Genomic DNA, 22,000 nt, shown 5'->3' with positions numbered 1-22,000 from the left:
GTATATAGATATAATCTGTATTTCTTGCCTTTTTCTCATCTTTTAGTCCTCACCTATGTCCGAACACGGCACCGCTCAGCTGCTCCCTTCACACCCCGGATTCTCTTCTGTGGACCCCCAGGCAGTGGGAAGAGCCTGCAGGCAGCACTGATAGCTCAGAAATATGATGTTGTCAACAGTAAGTTCTCAGGAAATCTGCACTTTGCTCAATTCCCCCTTTCTCTCTTTCTGACCATTTATCTTTGGCTTGTCTTCCTTACTTGCTTATAAAATTTCTGCTTCTCCCTTGCCATGGATGTCAGATTTTTGAGGGAAGTGAAAAGTATTTCAATGAAGAGATACAAACCAGCAAAGCATATGTTCTGTGACAAACCAGCTCTGCCATTTTTCTACTCATCAGTTTTTCTACCACTTACAGCAGTAGTTTTCCATGTGCTCTGGATTCCTCAGTGGACCTCGAGTGATGTCTTTGCAGTTTCAGCTGTCTGACCACAATGAGGACACCTTTAAAACCTAATTTACTCTGACCTAAGGCTCAGGTTCTGTGCATCTGAAGGAAGATATTAGAAAAAGAATGGCAATCTTATATAAAGATATATAAATATATCATATTTATAAATCATATAAAATGGCAATCTCTTTATTTTGTAAAGGAGGCCTGGAGAATTCTGGATGAGGCTTGTTTGTGGTTAGCAGGCTCATGTTCAAAACTCTTCCAGTATGAATACAAAATGGGATCAGTGCAATATGTGTCCATGTTCCTGAATGCCTTCTGATAGTGGAGTAGCCAGAAATTATTTTAAACAAATGTCTGATATCTGCACTTTGCTGATTATTCATCTCCTCTTTGTTAAGCAAACTGCCAGTTCATGTCATTAGTATTCTGGCAATGTCACCAAAGGAAAACATCAGAACTAAGTAGGCAGGGTATTTTTATTTTAATTTTTAATCTTCAGGAGATTCTTTAATTAGTGGATCTTGCTCAGTTGTCCACAGTGATGTCCTGGTTTGCTGGCATCTTCCCTGAAGTCCTACAGAAGTCAAAAGATTTAATTGAGCCTGAATTTGGCTTTCCATGTACACGTTATCTTCAAGTTCTGAGCAGCATCCTTTTCAATTACAGCTTTAGTAGATCTAGGTAAAAAAGAAATATTTTTTTTTTCCATTTCCAACCTGTAACCTCACAGAGAGCTATATGTTTTCCATAGGATCATTCCATCCAATGGCCAGATCATAGGTTTGTGCAGTTTTGTTAAAGGCACAGAAACAGCTATGAAACTGTCTGCTTATCAATGCAGAGTTCCAGGGTTAGTGTGTTTTATTTGAAATCTTTATCACTAGTTCAGTATTTTTTTTAAATGAATATTAATAAAATTATATCAAGTGAACTTGAAAAAAGTGGATGTCTGTTATTTAAAAATCTATATTACAGTACTGATAAGTACAAATCAAACTGATAAAATGTTAATGCTCTCAGCTAATTTAATATTGCTGTGGTTTGTAATTACATATTAAAAGTAATGCTTGTAGGGTTATTCAAAGCTGTATTTTTAATAATTGTGTAACTGACTGAATGAAAAAGAAAACATTTGAATGTGTTAAAGAAAAAATATTCTTGTGTTTCTGAACATTTTTTCTGAATTCAGTTTATAAAACTGCAGGTTTTTAATCGAGGTCAAAATTTGCCTTTTTAAGAAATAAATTACTGTATAAGAGAGTTGCAGCTCTTTTTACTAAAGAGATTACCACTGCTTTACCCCTATGTTGAATTTTAGTTAAGGATACTGTAAACCAAATATTAGTAGAATTAAGTGTTTAAAACAGAGTTGGAAGCCCATCAGTTTATTGGAGATTATTCAGCACTTAATTTCCAATTAGGTCATTGGGGCTGGAGCTGAAGCTTGGAATTTAATCCTGTTTTTAAATGGTTTCATGAATGGAATTTAAGCACATAGATAATAATCCATGCTCTGAGTTTCTGTCCTTGTGAATATAAATTTGCTTCTCCAGGATGAAAAGTGATTTAAAACTTTGTGTTAATTCCTTGTCACAAACATTAAACCTTGTCCAGGAGCTGTTCCTGGGGAGTGTTCTCAGGCTTGGCTGTCCAACAAAGTGATAGCAGTGATAAAGCAGAGGAAGGAACTTTATTTAGGAAGTTTAAGTTTAAAAAAAGTGAAAACCTTGAGTTATTATTTCAGTAACATATTTGATTAATATCTTTCTCTCGACCTCTGCTTTTAATATGTTCTTTGCCAAATGTATTCTTTTTTAGTCCGTATTCTCCCCCGCTCAGTCTCTGCTTTTTGCTTCGCTTGAACAAAAGAAAAAACAAAAAACAAAACCAAAAAAAAACCCCCAAAATAATCCTAACAACAAACCCAAACCCCCTACAACTCCTATTTTATTCAGTGACCTTATTTTGATATGCAGCTTGTGGGGTTTTTCTTTTCTTTTCTTTGTTGCTTCCTTTTTAAAATTTAACCTTGTGTCTTTTTTCTTCTTCCTTCCTCTCAGTTTGCTGTGGGCAGTTGCTAAAGGAAGCTGTTGCAGGCAAGACAAAAGTTGGAGAACTTGTTAAGCCTTATATTGACAACGGATACCCAGGTAGGGGACCTTGTTGTCTCATTACACTGCAGTTACAAATTTATGGCAAAAAACATGATTTGTGAGTGATTTCTTTCTTGTCAGCTTCTAGGCTGAGTTGTAGCAGAATAAAGTTGCTTAATTCTTTTCCTTACCTGTGTTTGGAGGTGCTGCATAACAGAAATCAGAGTTCTACACTCTTTGATACCCTCAAAGCAAATAGGTTCATCCTTCCTGTGGAATTCAGATGTTTTCTATATGCTCCAAAATTTGATTGCCATGTTTTTATCTTTGAGTTAAAATCACAATTCCAACACACATCTCATTTTAAAATGTTGAAATTATTTTAAACACAGAATCATGTCACATTTTTATTTCAAGTGGGCTACACTAAGGCTCTGGTTTTATGTGTAGACTCAGACTTGCAGAATGCTTCTGTAGGTTCCTCTGCTTTCCCACAAATGTTTTTACTTAAAAATTGAATTTATTTTGCATGTAATTTTTATCAGGATTTTTGGTTGTAGGAGGGAACTACCACTAAGAATATCTGAGCATATTTTGCTTTTGGAAGGCTCTGCAGTGGTTTAAGATAAATCATAAATACTGTAAGGTCCTTAGGGCAGCAGCTTAAACTTACATGTTTGTGAGTTGTCTTGCACAAGGATAAGTCCCTGCCTGTGGTGAGTATTAAAAAATCAGAAAAGATCTGTAGTACTGAAGGATAAGTTACATTTCATTGGGGTGGAAAAATGTTTATTTTGCCAAATGACAATGGCCTAGGAGAGGAACTTTCTGTGATTACCAGTGATACAAATATGAGGAGACAATTTTGCTGAAGATTGAGAAATCTCAGTTAAGCTTCAGCATTAATGGAATTTTGAGTGAACCCTCTCCTGAGCAAAGAGAAATCTTCATTGTCCTTTTTTTTTTTTTTGGCAAGAAAAGTCATTTGGGGAGGTGCAAATCTTTGAGAGTCCCCTCTTTTTTTTTTTTCTTTTTTTTCTTTTGCACATTGGCTTAATCCCAAAGCTGAATTACCCAAATCTGAAGCATGAGCCTCTAAAATTAACTGCAGTTCCCTTGACACCATACCAAGAGATTCAAAACCTCCCTGAGCCTTTCCAAAAGCCCTTTGGCAGCTGCACCTCTGGGTGTTCTGTCCCTCTGTCAGTCACTTTATCAAGCCCCAAGGTAATAACATTTTAACTCTAAATTTCATCTCCAGTGAGTGGATTGCATTTATCCTTAATGCAGTAGCTTGGCATTCATTTTCCCTGGCAGCCCCCTTGTTGCTGGGACTGGGAGAGCTCTGGGAATGAAACCCAGGAATCTCAACAGCCTGAGAGGTTCCCCTGTAACATCAGCAGAGATCTGGGAGAGGATTTTTCAGATTTAGAGGTGCTGCTGATCAGAATGGGCACTGAACTCAAATAATCACAGCAAATATTAATCCCAGCACATCCCAGGACTCTGCAATCACTTCTGGCTGTGGCTGCTGCTGTTTCCAGGCTCATGTGGAGATCAGCTCAAGCCCTGGACCTGGCTCTTTTTCATGTTTTCCATTAATTTCAGAACCTACATGTGTACTGTAATTTCAGTTTCTTCCCAGCTCTGCAGAGCAGAGGGCAGGCACTGTAAAACCTCCCTCTCTAAATTGCAGTTATGGCTGAGAGGGGAGTCTGGATGATCTATTTATTCAAAGATCAGTCCTTTAGGAGCTTTCTTTGCTAAAATGCTCTTTGTCTGTTTTATAAACTTCATCTTAACCACCAAAGTCCCTTAAAGGAGATACCAAAAGCATTCCCACTGGAGTAAAACAATGGCACAGACAGTGGTTTTCATCCAGTCCTAAAAATATGGATGTCATTACTCCAAGGGAGCTGCTTTCATTTCAGGAAAATGAAATTGAAGTTGTAATTCCTTTCTTCCTCTAAATCAGAAATTATTTCAGGTTTAGGTTAATTTTTTTTTAATATAGTGTGCAGGGATAAAGCTGTACAATGCTTCTGAATATTAATGGAAATCATAACTATATTTCTGTGCATGGTGCTAAAAAATTCTCACTTAGTTTTTGCTTATATGCACATAGATTTTATTTGGTGGGACATACGACAGAATTAAGGGCTGAATAAAAATAAATGTTATATAGCAGTCCCAGAAATAATAAGTTTTGTCATTTTGCTAATCCTCCTCTCCCAGGGATAACAAAGAATTAATTTACATTAGTAAACACTAACAAGAATTCATTACTGCCCTCACAAGAGGCTTGGAGAGAAAATGAAAGAACATTTTATACCAAGGAGGAAAGATGAGCAAAGGATCCTTGTGGCTTGCTCCAGGGTTACACCCAGGCTACTATGGAGGAAAGATCCTCACAGTGTTACTGCCTTCAGCTTCAGGAAAATCACATTGAATAGAGCCAGCTCAGTCAATAGCAGACAGTGTTCTACCTGGGAAAGCAAAGAGAACTTTAACATTGTCACAGGATTTCTAATTACTAAGGAAGTTTGGTTGTTCCTTTGTGCAAGGAATCCTTGCTCCAGGTGCTGTTATCCATCAGCCCTGCCATGTCTGAACTATTATTCAGCAAAATGAAACCAGTGCCAGAAAATCTTGAAGGACTCCTCCTGTCTTCCTAAAGCCCTTGCCCGGGGCACTGCTCTGGTTGTGGTTCCCTTCTGGTCACAGTTTGGGTATTTCAGACAGAGCAGGGGCTGTGGTGTCCTCAGGAGCCTCAAACCCCAGCTCATTGCTGAGGCTTTTCCATTCTGTCCTGGTCCTGCCTGCCTAACTCAGAGCTCTCCTTGCTTTTAGGATTCACAAATATTCTTTGTAGTGTTTTTTCCCCCTCTACTCCTGCTTCATGTTTACAACATGGTTTTCAAAACCAGCCCAGAACATTCCATTATTCACCCCAGAACCCAACTCAGTGCATTCCCATTTTCTGTATTTTCTAGTGTTTGTTGTCTCATAAAAACCTTACCTTTTCTTTAGGAAACTCCTTGGTTTTCCATATGGTGATTTATTTTGCTTAATGAAGGTAGAAAAGCTATTTTTGAGCCCATTAAATTTTTAATTCCCAGGACATTGTAGCCTACAGTTGGTGCACACTAGAGATTCAGAAATCTGCTTTCAGTGAGAAGTTCAGCACCCTGACTGCTTGCTGCCTGCCATAAACTTGGAGTTGTTCTTTGGCCAAGTACCCTGAAATGGTCAGAATTTTCCTTTAGGATATTGTGGTTTTCACTGAATACTGGGCAATTATTGCCAGCAATACTCTGGGCAGAAAATTTCCAGCATTTGAGTCTGAGACTCCAGTGAAATCTTGGTCAATAAAGGTTAATTTAGCACATGTCATTGGCTTGGGCAGCCTTGGGAGATTTTCATCTGGAGTAAGAGGTGAGCACAGTGGCCAGAGCCCTTCCCTAGGCAGCAAGACAATACATTTAAATGAATTTGTTCAGTTTGATTCCCTCTGACCTGTGGGCAGAGTGTTCTACAGGTTCCTCCCCTCCTAATAACTCAGAGTCTGGACAATTGATGCTCATGTGTGTCCCCACCAGGGAGTTTGTGTCCCCAGTTGCTGTAATCCTGAGGGCTGGGCTGCATTCTGGACCTGGATTAATGTCCAGCTGCATCTGCAGCAGCTTCCTTCACCATTTCATAGGTCACTGTCGTGGTTTGAAAAGAATAACTGCAGAAAGCATTCCTGCTCTTTTAATCCCCCCTTGTTTGCATTTTATTAATGAAAACAGAAGCATTTTGGCATTCAAGGCAACACAAAAATAGGAAAGGTCATGGGTCAGTTGAAAAGAAATTTGCCTGCCATTCTCTGTTCAGTTTTCTGTGTTTTCATGGTAAAATAGCCTGGAGTGATCAGTAATTAATATATCTGCTTGCAAGGCTGCACTAAATGAAGCCAAGAAAAATGAAATGACAGAAAAACAACATGAAGACCAAGGGAAAAAAATCCACTCCTAAACCCGTAAGGTTGTGCTTTTCAGCTGGGAGAACTATTAGTAGGGGTAATTGTTGGGTTTTTTCCCACCAAAATGAAGATTCAGGTGCTAAATAGAGCTGATTCATGGAAGACAGATAACACTGCACTGTTTGCAGCCTGTTAGAACTGAACACACACAATCTGTGTTGCTTTTTCCCCTTCCTTTCTCTATTTTTTGAGCAGTAATCTCTGAAGCTGTCCCCAATGGCAGTCTGCATGTGGGGGGTAAAATCTGGAATTCCCTAATTTCTCCTGTTTCCTAATAAAACCTTTTACCATACATATGTAGATTATTTTTCCCCCCTTCTTTTAAATTGCAGTGGTTTTAAAGGGGTGCTTTTAGGTGCAGCCTCTGAAAGTCGGGGTCCCCTGGTGATTGTGATCAGAGTCTCACTGAAAGCATTTGGGTCGTTTGGTGGTTTGGTTCGTTGGGTTTTGTGTTTTGTTTTTTTTTTTTTTTTTGACATCAAATTAATATTCTCATCACTGAGTGTGAAGCCAGGATTTGACAATAGAGCAGCTTCCACTTTGTTAAAAACTTGCAAAGAGTTTCTGAGTTGAAAGGCTGAGTAAATCTCGCTATCTGAGGAGGTAACTCAGAGTTATTTCTTGGTTTTAAGAGCTCTGTGCTGGCGAGCTGGAAGCTGTCTGAACATTGGAGAGGGACCCTTTGGGAGCTCTGTTGGTTTCCAGCAAGGCTTTGCATGCAGTGTGTTTGTACTTGCTGAAGACAGCGCATGGCTCTCTAAATAATTTACAAGTTGATTAATAGACTCACATGGGTATAATTAGAAGAGGGAGAGACAGCAGCTACAGTAACGGGTACAGTGCTTGGGGGAACTAGAGACTTTATTTTTTTTAAAGAAACTTTCTAGGGTGCTGGGCGTTTGAAGATAAGTTGGGAAGAGCTCAGTGCCTCTTCTCTTTTGAAGTGGAAATAGGACAGTTTGAATCCGTCGAGTTTAATTTTTCACAAGCTTTAGGGGCCCTGCAGTGCAACTCCCTTTTTATTATTGAAAAAAACTCTCCATTTTTCTTTCATTTTTTTTTCCACACACACGCACACACACACACACACACACACACACACACACGCAGAGCCCAAACAGTAGCTAATAAACAATTTTCTGCTTTATTTCAGTTGGTTTTGTAGTGATTCTATATGTTCAGCTATATGTGCACCTTTACCACAAATACACCGTGTAAAGTTACACAGATATTTATCAACACACCACACTTTAATGTATGCATTTTTAAGAAACCTTCACCTCTGTTTGACAATGCTTTTGAAGTAGCTCCGTTTTTCAAGTCAAACTTTTGACTTTTCCTCTGGGACTGCTGCAAAGGTTTTTTTTTTTTTTAATGGAGAATAGGTAGCAGTCTTTCTTCCTACTAGGAGAAAATTGGTGGTCAAGAGAACAAAATAAAATTATAGATATTTTTATTTGTGGTTTAGGTGTCCATATTTTTAAAAAAAGATGCAAGGATGTAGAATAGAAAGTTGTATATGAAAGCATAGAGGGAGTAAGTTGGCATCTTCTTTCCTGAATTTTACCTTTTTTATGTGTTGAATCAACACAATCTGATACATCAGAGCCCTCTTTTCCTTGATTCGTAAATCTAGAATATATTTTTCTTGATTCTACACAACACAAACCAATTGAAATTGCTGTTCTGGCTGGCAGATGGTCAGGGTTGAACTAACACTGGGGAAACTCAAATATTTTTAAAGCTCACCCCATTTAAGAATAAATAAAAACCAAACACAAAACAGCAACAAAAAACCCCCAACTCATCCCAAAAAGCCAACCCTGGGACCCAATCAGACAATAATAAGTGTGATTTTATTTCAGAGACTCGTGCAGTTGTTTCCTGCAGCAGTTGTGATATTCAGGTAGGGGCTGTGGTCCTACCAGGGACATTCTGCTCCTCTCCTGCCTCTGCAGCAGTGTTCCCCATCAGGATTGTTTTATTGCTTCTGGAGAACCCAAACTCAGTCCCAACCTCTTTTCCTCTCCTCTCTGGGTTTGCAGGAGGGAGGGGATAAGAGAGGCTGGAAGCTGAAATGGATCAGGTACCCCAGGTCCCCTTCCTGGGATCACTGGGCACCAGCAAAATGCCCCAAAAGTTCCTGGATCTAAAGGGAAGCTGTGGTCCTTGGCCATGAAGGGCCTCAGCTTTGTCAGGAGCTTTTAACCAACAAAGCAGAAGATAAATATTAATATTTTCTATTTCTTTTGGTCTTTGTTGCTGATAATCATTGTTCAGAAACTTAGAAATGTGGTGTTTCCTTTCCTGGAAGTTGCAGCTCAGGGCAGCTGACTTGAATTCTGTTTGGTTTTCTGTTTGGAGTTTGGGATGGGGAAATCACAGAAATTTTGGTAAGACAATAGGAAGGAAAAGCATGTTGCAGATTGGCACCCTCAGGTCTGTGGAGCTGAACATTAAATTTTAGCTTTGGCTCCTTTTGTTCTACAGACAGACTCAGGCTCCTGTATGAAGCTGGCTTTTTCTTAGGACATGCAAAACATTTAATAGCTCTTGGGTACCACTTTACACTCTCAAAAGTCTCTTTAATGTGGTTGGTAGGTGGCAGGAGGAGCAGCAAGGGGACTGGGCAGGTGATCCCATCATTGGGGATCCAAAGTACATCACTTGGGAGGAACAACAAACCCTTGAAGTCCTCTCCTCTCTGGCTTTCTCTGGTGTAGAAAGCCAAGATGTTTCCCACCATGTTTATCAGAGCAAAAGTGTTTGTTTGTTTGTTTGTTTTTTAATATAATCACTGCCAAAAAGGGCTTTTTGGCCAAATCCAAGCCCTGTGTTCTTCAGCAGAGCTGAACTACTTATTCCTAAGGCAGAGAAAAGGCACCTGGTTGGTAGGAATGATGTGTCCCACGGGTTAGAACTGTGGCTGCTGTGTTCTAGCAGAATTCTCTCTGCAGAAGCTGAAGGAGTAAAAAGAAGCAGTGCAAATATACATTGCATTACCAGGTATAGCATCTCTCAGGTTAGAAACATCCCCCAGAAGTAACTGAGGAGCTTTTGTCTTGCAGCTGGGTAAACTGAGGCAGGAGAACTAATTGAACTGGAGCTGTCAGTGAGGGAGTGTGGCTGGGGAGCCAGGGGTGAAGATCCTGACCTTGGTGTCATTCCCATCAGATCATCCCAGGGCTCCCCAGTAGCTCAGGAAAATGCTCAGTGCAGAGTCTGTTTTTAGGGGAAAAAAGCTTTTTGTGTCTGTATGTTGGATCCTCAATTTGGACTGAATTTCCATAGCTAAACTTGAAGATGCCAGTAGCAGGGAAAGCAGGGAAAGGGGCTGGAATATTATCTATTCCCCAGACGTGATCAGCTGCAGATTCCTGGCTCAGATGCTGGCTGTGAGGAGAAGGATGCTCTGCTCTGAGAACTGTTCAGGTCTGAATTTATCACCTGGCAACTGACTGGGGATTGTGCCTGCTTTAAAAATCTCATTGCTCCCTCGTTAACACAGCCAACTCCTGTTCCAAATTGACTAAAACCCTCCAAAAAACCCCACCAGGTTCTAACACATCCGAAGAAACAAAACTACATTAAATGTGGGGATTAAATATTTTATCGTAGGACTAAATCATAGTAAAATAACGTCTCCGGTTGTGGTAGGGACCCATTCTCCGCAGTGCCCCGCGTGGAAAAGGCGCGAGTGGAGCTTCCATCCTCCGCCTTTCCCCTTCGGTGCTCTCGGTGCCCCCCCCAGCACGGGAAACGCCGCTATTTGCCGCTTGGCTTCTTCATGGGCCCTTTTCACCTTTTGCTTCCCAAACCTGAGAGTCGGTGCCGCCCTCGGGTGCCCGGGGTGATCCGGGCGGTGTCCGTGGATAACGGGGACGGGGCGGAATCCGTGGATTTCCGCGGGCGGGAGTCCCGGCGGGATCGGCTGCCGCGCCCTGCGCTGCGCTGCGCGACCAGGAGGTGGCGCTGGAGAACAACACACGGGGGCGGGGGCGGGGCCGAGGGGCGTGGTCATTTGGACGTGGGCGTGGCCACCGGGGTGTGGGCGTGGCCAACGCGGGGCCGGGGGAACTCGGTGCCCTCGTGGGGAGCGGCTCGGTCCCGGTCCCGGCTCCGGCTCTGGTCCCGGCTCCGGCTCCGGCTCTTGCACCGCGAAGAAACCCGTGGCTTATTGCATGTAAACGAACCCGCTGCCGCCTCCCTGTTTGCGTTGAGGACTGGGTTTGGGGTGTTTTGCGTTTGGGTTCTGGTTATTTTGGGTTTTTTTGGGGGGGGGGTGTTTGGGTTTTTTTGTTTGTTTTTTTTTCTTTTTTTTTTTTGTTTTTTTACTTTTTGGGTTTTTTTGTTCTTTTTAGTAAGCACACTGGGTTTGGGAGCTGTGCAAGGAAAAGCAGCCCGTTTGTCCCGAGCTGGGGGGCTGGAGAGGTTCAATTAAAAGTGATCAAGAGTGATGGGAAATCACTGTCACATCGTTCACAAACTCAATTAAACAATATTTGATGCTATCTCTGAGGAGCTTAATATGGGCAAGGAAGTTGACTACTTCTGCAAGCCCCAAATAAAATGACCTGTTGGGGTTAATCCAGAGTTTATAGGGCAATAAAATAAGGAAATCTCATGCTTTGCTAAATTTAGGATTGACAGGGCAATGCAGGGAAGCAGCCTTTGACAGTAGCTCATACTCTGGGCAAGATGTTAACTGTCAAATACTGGGATCAAGCCTCAGGCATCTGAATTAGCTGTGCAAGTCCTCAGACCCAGCAAAAAAAATAAAGAAAATCTCCAAGAGAAGAATAAAGGGTAAATGGAAAATATTGCTGAAAGGACCTTAAGCTTTTTACAGCACAAGGCTGACCACTTCCATCTGCAGGTGTGTATTTTATCCTGTTCTTAGATGTGAGAGAAGTGTGTCAATTCTCTTCAAAAGTCAGTCTTAAAAGGGCAATATATGGAGGAGGAATCAATTTAAATATGATAATTGTATAGCTTGGAGCACTGACAGCATTGAAGCTACTGGAGAATGGTGCCCTGTAATCTCCCAAGGACTGGTTTTGCCTTTCAGACTCTGCCTTTTATGTTCTGTTACTTCTCTCTTGAGCAGGTGCTGGGATTGTGTCCACTGATTGCCTGGTAGGGATTTCTCAGTCCTGCAGAGCTCTGGGTTGGGGAAGAGCCACAGTCCCATGAGTTTCCTGAAGTTCTTTTCAAGAGCAGCACCTTATACTTGGGAAAACCTTTGAAGTTCTGGGAAGTAAATTCATGTTTTAAATGGTCTGCTGGAGGGTGCTGATTGACAGCCCTGGAGATGGAAAACCTCTGGGTGTCCATCAGCAGTTCCAGCACTTCAAGCCTCTGTTCTCTGTGCCCTGCCTGACCATACCCTGGGATTGATTGATTGATTGATGGATTGATTGATTAATTAGATCACTCCCTGGGTCCCCAGCTGCAAACTCAGCTCTGTGGCCCAGCCCATTAACATGGTAGAGACAGACTGGGAGATAAAGGAGATCTGAGGAGTGGTATTGATGTTAGGCAAGAATATATAGATGAATTAATTCCATTTCTACCTGGAGCTGGCTGTGTCCTCATTCTGCAGCCTGTGCTTCGCTGAGGTTCCTGGTGTGTGCTGGGCTCTCAGAGCTGGAGCTCAGCAGCTCTGCCACGTTACCTCTGATGGGGGAATTTTACTCCTGTACCTTGATTTCTCTCCCTAATAGAGATGTGCTTCCACATTACCTGATCCCATTATCTCTTTGGAGCACATAGTCATTTTTGCAAGAAACTTATCTTTGGACTTCTCTAATGATAAAGTAAAATCTCTCCAGAGTCTCATTCCCCCAACTTTCAGAGTTGGAAACTCACACAAGCTTATGTTGAAAAGGAATTGATTATTCAAAGCTCTTGTGCTTCATAATCTACTTAAAACATGCAGATTGTCTGTCTCATCCAAAGCTCTACATTTTACTTTGCTGTGGAGCCCGTTGGGTCCTGTGCTTAAGGCCAGGAGACCTCTGGCATTACCCAGCCTCTGTGCCCCTCCAATTACAGGTTATTAATTTGCCTTACATTCAAGAGACAGTTCCACATGAGTGAAGAGGCAAACCACACTGCAGAGTTCTTCATTACCTACCCTGTACCACAGCAAAATAAGAATAATACTGACTTCTTTCTTTGTTTCCCACCCCCTCCCCCTTTTTTTTTTCTCCCTCTCTGGTCTGTGGAAGCTGTTTTCCAGTTTTAATGCAGCCTTTTCAAGTGTGAGTGTTGCTGTTGAAGGGCAGCTGATGTACTTTGTAATGCCATCAAACCACCAGCCAGCTCTGTTCCCCTCTCGTGCTGCACTGATAGGGATGTTTGCTCATCAAGAGCAGAGCAGAGCTTGCTGTCTGCCTTGTTTAGGTTTTGTTTCTCCCCATCAAGCTTTAGAGGGAGGCACAGGAAGATATGTAAGCAGCTGTATTATTCAGTGATGTGGATGTGTACATTCCTGTACCAACAATCTGGAGTGGGGTTGCTCATCCCTGCTGCAATCAGCAGTGCCAGGGGTACCAGGGATCTCTGGGATTACTCAAAACATCCCACACCTGGCACACCATTGCATCAGTTAATAATTAATTGTCACTCTGTCTTGTTAGATTTTTTTTTTCCCCTCTTGCCATTGTTTCAGTTTTGTTCAGAAATAGTGACCAAAGTGGAAGGATTTGATGGAAAGAAGGCCCATGGGAAGAAATCAGATCAAGGAGCTGCTGCCTGCTTCCCAGCAAAACTGCATTTTATTTTTCCTGTAGGCTGTAGTGTTTCTCCTTCCTCTGTGCAGGATGGAAGCAACTTGGCCCTGGGAACTGGAGAATTTCTTATGATCTGCTGGAAACTCAACAGCACAGTATTCCCACTCTTTTTTCTGTGCCATGCCTGAGACTTTCAGCCCCTGTTCACCTCGTAGGGATGTCAGCTCTGGCAGAACCCTGTTTCAGTGCAGGTTTACTGATGGGTTTGTATGTTTTTATTCCAATCCTTTACAAAACTGTCTTAAGCATTCTGAAAATGTTTCCAAAAAAATTAAGTCATTTATTATCTTTGTAAATGCATGTTAATGATTCCAAGAGGAATCCTGATGAAATAACAAGCATCAAGATGAAAAGATGAGTGCTGCAGCTAGAAAGTCAGTACAGGAAAATTCCACTGCTCTTTGTATGGAATACATTTTGGGGAAAGAAGGTGGGATTTGGTTTTTTTTCCTTTTTTTTCCTATTAGGATGTCTTGGGTTTGTATCAGTTCTTGTAAGCTGGAGGGGAGGGAGAAAACTGCCCTGCCAAGAGCACTGAGATTCTCCTGTTATCCCCTCCTGCAGCTCGGGTTTTGGGTAGAGAAGTGTCATCTGTCTGATGCCATTTCTGCCTCCTGCTGCACTGTTGGATAGTTGATTTTGTGAATCCCATTTTTAATGGAATGCCCAGTTTTGCTTTGTCATTTTACTCTCTGTCTAGTACCTGCTTTTATTCCATTCCTATTTTCTTTTAGCAAATGGAGAATATTACTCATCTTAACTAGTTTTGTTTCATGATGTAGATATTCTCAATTAATGCACTAATCTCTTTTCTAATTAATTCCCTCTGGTTTTCCTCCCTCCTTGCTGCTACATGGAATCCTGAGTGCAATTCAGGAATCAAACTCTGATACTGAGGAATCAAACTCAGTAATTTGATTATTTTAAGGCGAAGTAATGAATTTTATGATAGAGGTGTGAGTCTGCAGGGAATGTTACATTTCAGGAAGCAAAATGGTTTTATTGCAGTTTGAAACCTCCTTGTACCCGGGGTATAACTGTGCCCTAATAATAATAACAATAATAATAATAATAATAATAATAATAATATACTCAGCTCAAATCCAGGAGCATCCCTGCCAGGCAGTCAAAAAGCAAATTGTATTGTTAGAAACCTGACACTGCCAGCTCTTGTTGTTGTGTTTCTGGATGCAGATGGGATGGCAGGGTGAGTATCAAAACATCAACATCCATGATGTGGATTTATGGAGCATTTTTTATCACTTGTTTCCAGCAGAGGCAACAGTGTCTTACACACAGGGCACAAATCAGGAGCTGGGACTCTCATCACTGCTTGAAAATTGTTTTGGCTGCTTCTTGGGGAAGCAGCTCCAGGGCTTTTGCTGACCTTTTATTCCAGTTATTCAACACCAAGCCCAACACGTTGCTTGAGTCCTGGGAAAAGTTACAGTCACTTGTGTTGGACCTGATAATTTCATTCTCCTGTAAGAAAAACCAAACCCCAGTTGAAGTATCTTAACTGAGATACTTTGCTTTATGAAGGCAATAGTGAAAACGTGCAGGATATCTCCTAACTACTGCATCCCATTGCACGGAGTTTTAAAAGCTGCACAGGAATTGTAACCCCAGTCAGCATCTTGCTGATGTTGTCTTTTGCCCTGAAGAAAAATTATAATAGAGGAAAAAGAACTTTTATCTCTGAAATGAGGGAGTCAACAATGCAGTAATTACAGTAGTTGAAATACATTTTGGAAAATTATTTTCAGTTATAAAAGCTTGAAACCTTTAGGCAAATTGGAGAAATGCTGCATCTCTCCTGCTGTGGCAGAACCATTATCATCTCCTGAGTTAAATACAGAAAGCTTCAGAAATTTCTTTCCTGTTTTAGGATTTCTTTTACACAACTCAGGTCATTATTTTTGCATTTTGATAAGATTGTGTCACACACTTCATTGTGACATCAGCCCAGGGTGGCTGAGAGGAAAAGCACACTGCAGAATTTTGCAAAATAGGCACCAGTTTTTACCAAATACTTTTCCTGAGTCCCTTTGGGTTTGGGTGTTCCTGGAAGCACAGCAGAGATGCACAAGTCCCCAGTACCTCCTCTCTCCAAACTCTTGCTGTCATCAGTGGGAATAACTCTGTGGTTTAGTTCCTGTAGCAGGCTAACCAGAAGAAGGGGGATGTGTCCTCCTTACCTGCAGACTCAGCATACAAAATAAATGTCATTTTTTTAATCCCTTGCAGTCCCAGACCCCCTGTGTGTGAAGATCCTGGCTGAACGTCTCAGTGCCCTGGACTGCCTGACCCATGGCTGGGTGCTCCATGGCTTCCCCAGGGACATAGAGCAGGGAGAAGAGCTCCAAAAATCCCAGATTGCTCCAAACAGGTAAAGTAGAAATGAAGCCATCACAATGTTATAGATCTGAAAAAAATTGTTTATGGAAATACAGAGATCTTCAGTGACATTGGATGGTCTGATGCCTCTTATTTATTGCTTCCTTAGCTAGAAAAGGAGACTTTCTCCTGGAGAGTAGGAAATAGAGCACTGGCCTTACAAATCCTCCAGATGGCCAAACTGTGGGAGAGAGAAGAGGTTTGTTGTTCTGGTTATTTGTTTGAGTTGCCTCTAAAGGCAAACCATAAGAAATGGATTAAAGTTTGGATTACATCAGAAGGTGTATTTTATTTGCAGCAGGAGGGGGGATCTACATCTTCTTTCTTTAGCATTGGCATAATATCATGGAACTATATTTGAATTGCAAGGAGCTCATTATGAGACTTTTGGGTTTTGTGAAATAATTAAAAACAACATGAGAATTATATTTTATTTGAGCTATAATGAAGTATTCAGAAATGTAATATAAGAGGAATGAGCATCAAAAGAGAACTGGTATGACTGCCAGGCAAATCAAATCAAGTTGCTCTTTCCAGCTGGTCCAGAGGTGGTGAGGATTTGCGGTTCTGGGGCACTCACCAAAGCTCAGAGGCTTTTCCATCCCCCTCCCAGGGGTTCCTGCTGCAGCCCATACCCCTGGCTGGCATGGGGGCCATTTTAAAGCCATACACCAGAAATTTGTAGTCTCTGTGCTTCCAGGAAGCTTATTCTTAGCTGAAAACTGGTAGTAGGAAAGGTGTGTTACACACAGGAGTGTTTAAGGTGGCAAAGTTCCCCTTCCTGTGCCTTTGGTGATCCTCACCCCTCCCTGTGCAGGTAGAGCAGAAAACCAGCAAAGGGTAAAATTGAGGTGGAGAGAGAAAAGAGGAGAAGGAAAAAGGAGGGAACCAGCACTCATTCCATCAAGGGTTAAAAATGACAGTATGAGAAAAGAGTAGTCACTTTGTCTATTAAAAGATGAAATGCATCTTAAACAGGAATCCGTTTCATGAAAAAAAAGGGAGAAGGACTCTTGACACTGATGCTAGATTCAGTTAAATCACATTTCCCATGGATTATTCCTCCCGTGCATTCAGCAGGCAGGTCCTGAGTCCCTGCACGGGTACCTGGGATCAGTGTGAACATCCAGGTGTCTGCTGGGTGCCCCTTCAGAGGATCCAGACCTCATCAGGTGAGGGAAGAAAACTCATTATAAAACTGTGTGTGTGGAAATCTGGCACTGATCCATTTGCTCAGCTTCCATTTTCTTAAAAGAGCTCTGCACGTCCATGTCTGAGATAAAAACCTGGCAGCTCCTGCTTTACACAGGGACAAAAATAGAGATGGTGCTACCTGATTGATTTTGGAGCTGATATTTTCCATGAAAGTGAAGTAGCAGGTGTATAAGGGAGAGAGGTGATTATAAACAAAAGGACATATTGCAGCACAGGATAGCAGGGCAGTAATTCAGTTTCAGTTGTGATGCCAGTTGTAAAACACTATCTGCAGAGGTGGTGTTTCTGACATCAGGAGAAAAACCTGATAGAATTATAGCCTTGAAATCAATCTGGGAATAGGATGCAGAAATGTATAAATCAGACACAGAACAATCTACAAAGTCTCATTTTTAGGAGGGCTCTGTTGATGAAATTAGATTAAAATAAATTTACATATATATCAAGTTTATTATTAAAATCTAGTCACATCAGTAAACAAAATTATTTGTGAAAGAGTGTGCTACTCTGTATTGTGAACTCAAAGTAGACCTCTTTGGCTGATCAGAACACAGAGTTATTGTCTGCTTGTCAAGTCACAAATCTATTCCTTAGAGCTAATAAATGGTTAGTGTTCAAATACTATGTTTTATCTGACTCCCACCTCATAAAGCTAGTACACATAATACTAAATTATACAGCATTGAGCAGGATCAGTCTCCTGACTCCTCCATCTTCTGGAAAGAAAAACAAACCTAGTAATTGATGATAGAAAAGAAGGAAAATAAAGTTACTTGAAAACAAACAAAATGGGCTATAAAGTTTGTTAAAATGTAATAATAAAAAAACCCCTCATACAGCATCAGCCACTGCACCCAAAGAACTGCCCCATAACAAAAAGGAAAATAATTCATTTTCCACTGAAAAAGTAAGGCACAAGGTTTTCTTTAAATTAGGATTTGCAGCAGAGCAAAGTCCTGCTACAGACTGGGAAGTGTCTGTCTCAGATAAAACCTGAGTGCCAAAGCTCTGCTTTCTCTGTACCTGGAGAAGACAAGTCCTGCTCTCTGCCTTGCAATTACTGCTTAAGTGGACAGGATCCCAATCTCATTGAACTGTGGCAGCCTTTAGGGCAAATAAGGAGCTGAATCTATTAGTGGGCTCTCAGCTACCCAATAAAATAACATCCTGAACCTCTTAGTGCATGTGGGAAGTGGGAACCTAAATCCAATCACAGGTTGGCATCTGAAGCTCAGAACTACAAATGCAAAGGGCTGGTTTAGTTCTTCACCCAAATGAGTGAAAAGAAATATTTTACCTTTTTTAATTATTATTGCTAATGCTTGAGCAACAAGAGGAAAGATTGGCATGGGTAGTTCTAATATATTGAGAACTCTACCAAAATATTTCTTCTCCTCTTCTCCTCTCTCCCAGACCTATTCAGTAACCTCAGTGTCACCTCTTGGGCATCTCTTGCCTTTAGCATGGGTCAGGTCCAGCTCAAGGCCATCAGGTGTTTAAGGATTCCCTAAGCCAGGGGTCATCTGGCCAAGTGTCTAATTGCCCATTTTCCTGGACTTTGTGGTGTCTTTTCCAACACTGCTTTTGGCCCCCATCAGAACATGTGGAAAGGAATTTCTCTTTTTCTTCTACTGAGAACCAGTTATACACCTTCCCTGTCTGTGTCTCCCAGCATTCCTGATTCCATCAGCCTTTGGGATCTGCCTGGTCAGTTCTTTCCTTCCTAGCCAAAGCACCTTGCTCTGTTCATCTTTTTCTTTCCTAGAAGTCATCTCCTCCTGATCATCCTCTCTCCCTGCTCTCTGCTTCTCTACTTATTCTGTGTCTTTGCTGAAATGGAACAACCAGTACTGTGTTCAGTTTTCAGGGTAGCATAAGCATTTTTTATTTTGAACTTAACTCCATTTTTCATAATTGCTGATACTCTACCAGCAGTTACTGTGTTGGATTTTGGAAGAATGTCTGGTGCATGTAGACCCTGGTATCTGTGGTGTCTCCTTCATTGAAAATAAACTGATAAATCAGTGTTGAGAATCTCAGCTGAATGTGTGCAGACTCAGCAAGGAGCCTGAATTTAGACCCTTCAGCTGAAGATCTCTCCAGTTCAGAGTGTTCCAGGTTTGAGTTTGAGATTTCCTCAAGCCCTTCCAGCTCTGCCCACAGACTCTGCTGCTAAGTGTGTCCTGGCATTCCCAGTTCCTTTCTGCCATCCTTTCCTTTGTTTCTTCCCCATCTGATGTGAATCTGGGGTTTTAAATTTTAGTTTTAATTCTGTGACAGTGGTAACTACAAACAATACAAACAGTTTGAACAGACAAAGCTGGCAGGGAAGGGACAAACTGGAGGGTTGACCTAACAATACATATATATATATATATATATATATATGTATATATGAACCCCCATTTTTCCAATATTAGAGTGGGGTTTTTTCTTTCCCAGTAGAGAAAATAAACAGCAGTAGCTTCTCTAGTACAAGTTTTCCAGCAGTGTTTTTTAGTCTTCAAACCACTGTGGTTCTATCCCTGGTTATGTCATCATTTTACACAATACATTTCAAGCTTCTCTTCCCACACACCATGAAGAACCTGGTATTCAAACAATTTAGGATAATGACATTCCTTATTTCTAAGGCAGAATCTGTGAATATGTTGAAAACATTAGGATGGAAAAAAGGTTGGGGTTTTTTTTGTTTTGTTTTTTTTTAAACTATTTGGTCTTTACATGGGGCTTTCGTATTTCTGCAGCTGATCCCAATGTGGATTAGGGATAATAAACAGCCTGTTAATGGAGGCCTGAACTAGGAAATGGAGTTTGAATCAGCAGCCAAATTCAATGGCTGGTGAAGGTTAATAACTCCATTACTAGCAGCTCTATTTTTTAGTCGTTTGAAGAGCTAGGTGTTAGCCTTATCTTACTCCTCATTAATTGAGCTAATAGAACCCCAGTGACCCTCCTGTGCTGCCATTATCTGAGAGTTTACCAGACATGGACTGGAATACTTATCACTGAATATGTACTCCTCAGCTTCATTTTTTATATCAGAAATGGTTTTGTTTGAGCAGGGCTGTCTGCAGGTTCCTTTTTGTCTCTTCATTTCCGTGCTGTCTTCTGTAACAGCTACACATTTGGAAATTAAATGTAAATGACTTAATTAAAATCCTATCAAGGAACAAGCTAAGTCCCAAAATACTTGCATCAAGGAAACATAATAGTGATTGAATTGTTCTGAGATGGAAACATCTTACAGGGCGTTTTTAAAACTTTGGCCTAATTTAAATGATGGATATTGGGTATTTATGATAGATGTGCTTTTAATTGATGGCATACAAAAATCTGATGAGCAGCCAAGAAGGAATATTATAATTATACCTTTTTATTTTCTCCTTGTTTTCAGGAGGGGAAAAGCAACCCAGAAAAATGATGTGGTAATCAAGGTATTAAATCAGTTCAGTGACATTTGCCTGCACCAGGCAGAGAGAAGCAGCAGCAGAAGTTCAAGGAATATGTAGGATTTAGCTCAGTGTATGGAAATAGTGAAAACAGGCAAACCAGTTCACTGCTTCAGTCCTGCTCATGTTTTGTCTCCTCTGATCACTCTTACCAGAGCCATTCTCTGGTTTACTGACTGGTGTCTCCACTACTGCCCATCAGGTTCCTTTTTACTTGCACTTTGCACATCAGTGCTCCCATCCCAGCTCATCTCTGCCTTCTCCCTCTCAGTTTCCAAGTCAAACTGATGGGTTCAGGAAAAACTGGGAGCTAAAGGGATGAGGATCTTATTGAGGTTGATGGTAAGCTTAGGAAATAGAAGCAGAGTTTGGAAAATGTGTTTTAGGTGATTAATTCTTATTTGTCTTCAGTGGAACCCTCATGGCTCAGCACAACAAGTGCAGCCAAGATTTTGGGTCTGCCATGGGTGGGCAATCCTTGTTCTCTGATCTCCTCCCCATCCTTAGGAGATTGTGCTCTTTCTTCCCTGGCAGCAGAAATCCAAATGGATGCTGTTGCTGTTAAATAATCCAACAGACAGAAAATGGGATGATTACAACAAAAAGAGGATCTTACTTTGCCTGCCCCACATTGGGACCAAAGCTCTTTCCTGTCCTGGGGAAAGGTGTTAATGGGAAAGCAGCAACTGCAGATTGAAAAATCCTTCCATGGGCTTTCTGTAGGATGCTGCATTTGCTGTCACAAGCTTATTCTGCTCCAACAAAAATAGAAGGTATATTTGGCTTCAGTTGTGGGAGGCAGGTGTTATTTTTAGAAGTTACCTCATACAAGCTCCTTTTGATGGCTGGAGTTTGTTTAGTGAAATCCTGGATACAGCAATTAAGGAGATCTCTGATCTCAGCAAGCTTCCTAAGACTCCAGGAAGAGAAAAAAAAAAAAGCTTCCACTTCTAAGTCAATATTTTAATTTTTTTTTTCAAGGACCCAAAACTACATACTTAATTTTTTATACTTTTTCCTGCTGAAAGAAGAGAGATTTTTCTGCAGCAGCTACCTCTCACAGATGAGGAAATATTAGGAACCCTGAAGACTTTCTATCCTGATTGCCCTTATGTTGAAACCATGTTTTTAGAAGATGCCACTGGTATCAAGGCTGCCTTTCTGAGCTCAATACCTAACTGGAGAGAGAAAAAAAAACAACTCTAAAATCAGCAGTGAAAGTTGGCTGAATATTATTCTCTGTAAATGTAGAAAGGTGACCCTTGGATCTGTACAGGTTCAAACTGAGCTGGTTAAAATCTGTTCCCATTTGCTGTCTGATGCTGGGAGCAGAGGGGCATCAGAGGAGCATCACAAGTGTTTTACCTTCCCTTATACAGGAATTCTGGAGAAAAAATGTAGAGAAGATGGTGCCAGCTGTGCTCTGATTTAGTAAATCTTTAGATCTGAGATATTAATCCCAGAGTAAGGCATTGCTCAGGGATGGTGTGGCCCATCCTGAAAGCCACAGGCAGGACAGGAATTATGCTGCTGCTGCTGCTGAGATTCTCTCAAGATCTGGGCAGACA

General features: G+C 41.3%; 1 protein-coding gene across 1 annotated transcript in view; it reads left to right on the top strand.

Moving 5' to 3' along the window:
* Nucleotides 1-22,000, top strand: part of AK8 (adenylate kinase 8) — a 64,072-nt gene that overhangs the window by 24,294 nt on the left and 17,778 nt on the right. Inside the window, exons 9-11 of the mRNA XM_030461151.1 lie at nucleotides 47-178; nucleotides 2,518-2,607; nucleotides 15,616-15,757. Coding sequence (XP_030317011.1) covers nucleotides 47-178; nucleotides 2,518-2,607; nucleotides 15,616-15,757 — 364 coding nt within the window. The remainder of the gene's footprint in view (nucleotides 1-46; nucleotides 179-2,517; nucleotides 2,608-15,615; nucleotides 15,758-22,000) is intronic.

The sequence above is a fragment of the Calypte anna genome, chromosome 17 (genome assembly GCF_003957555.1).
Source record: "Calypte anna isolate BGI_N300 chromosome 17, bCalAnn1_v1.p, whole genome shotgun sequence".
NCBI lineage: Eukaryota > Metazoa > Chordata > Aves > Apodiformes > Trochilidae > Calypte > Calypte anna.
The sequence above is the reverse complement of the archived record's forward strand: the minus strand, read 5'-3'. Positions and strand labels throughout refer to the sequence as shown.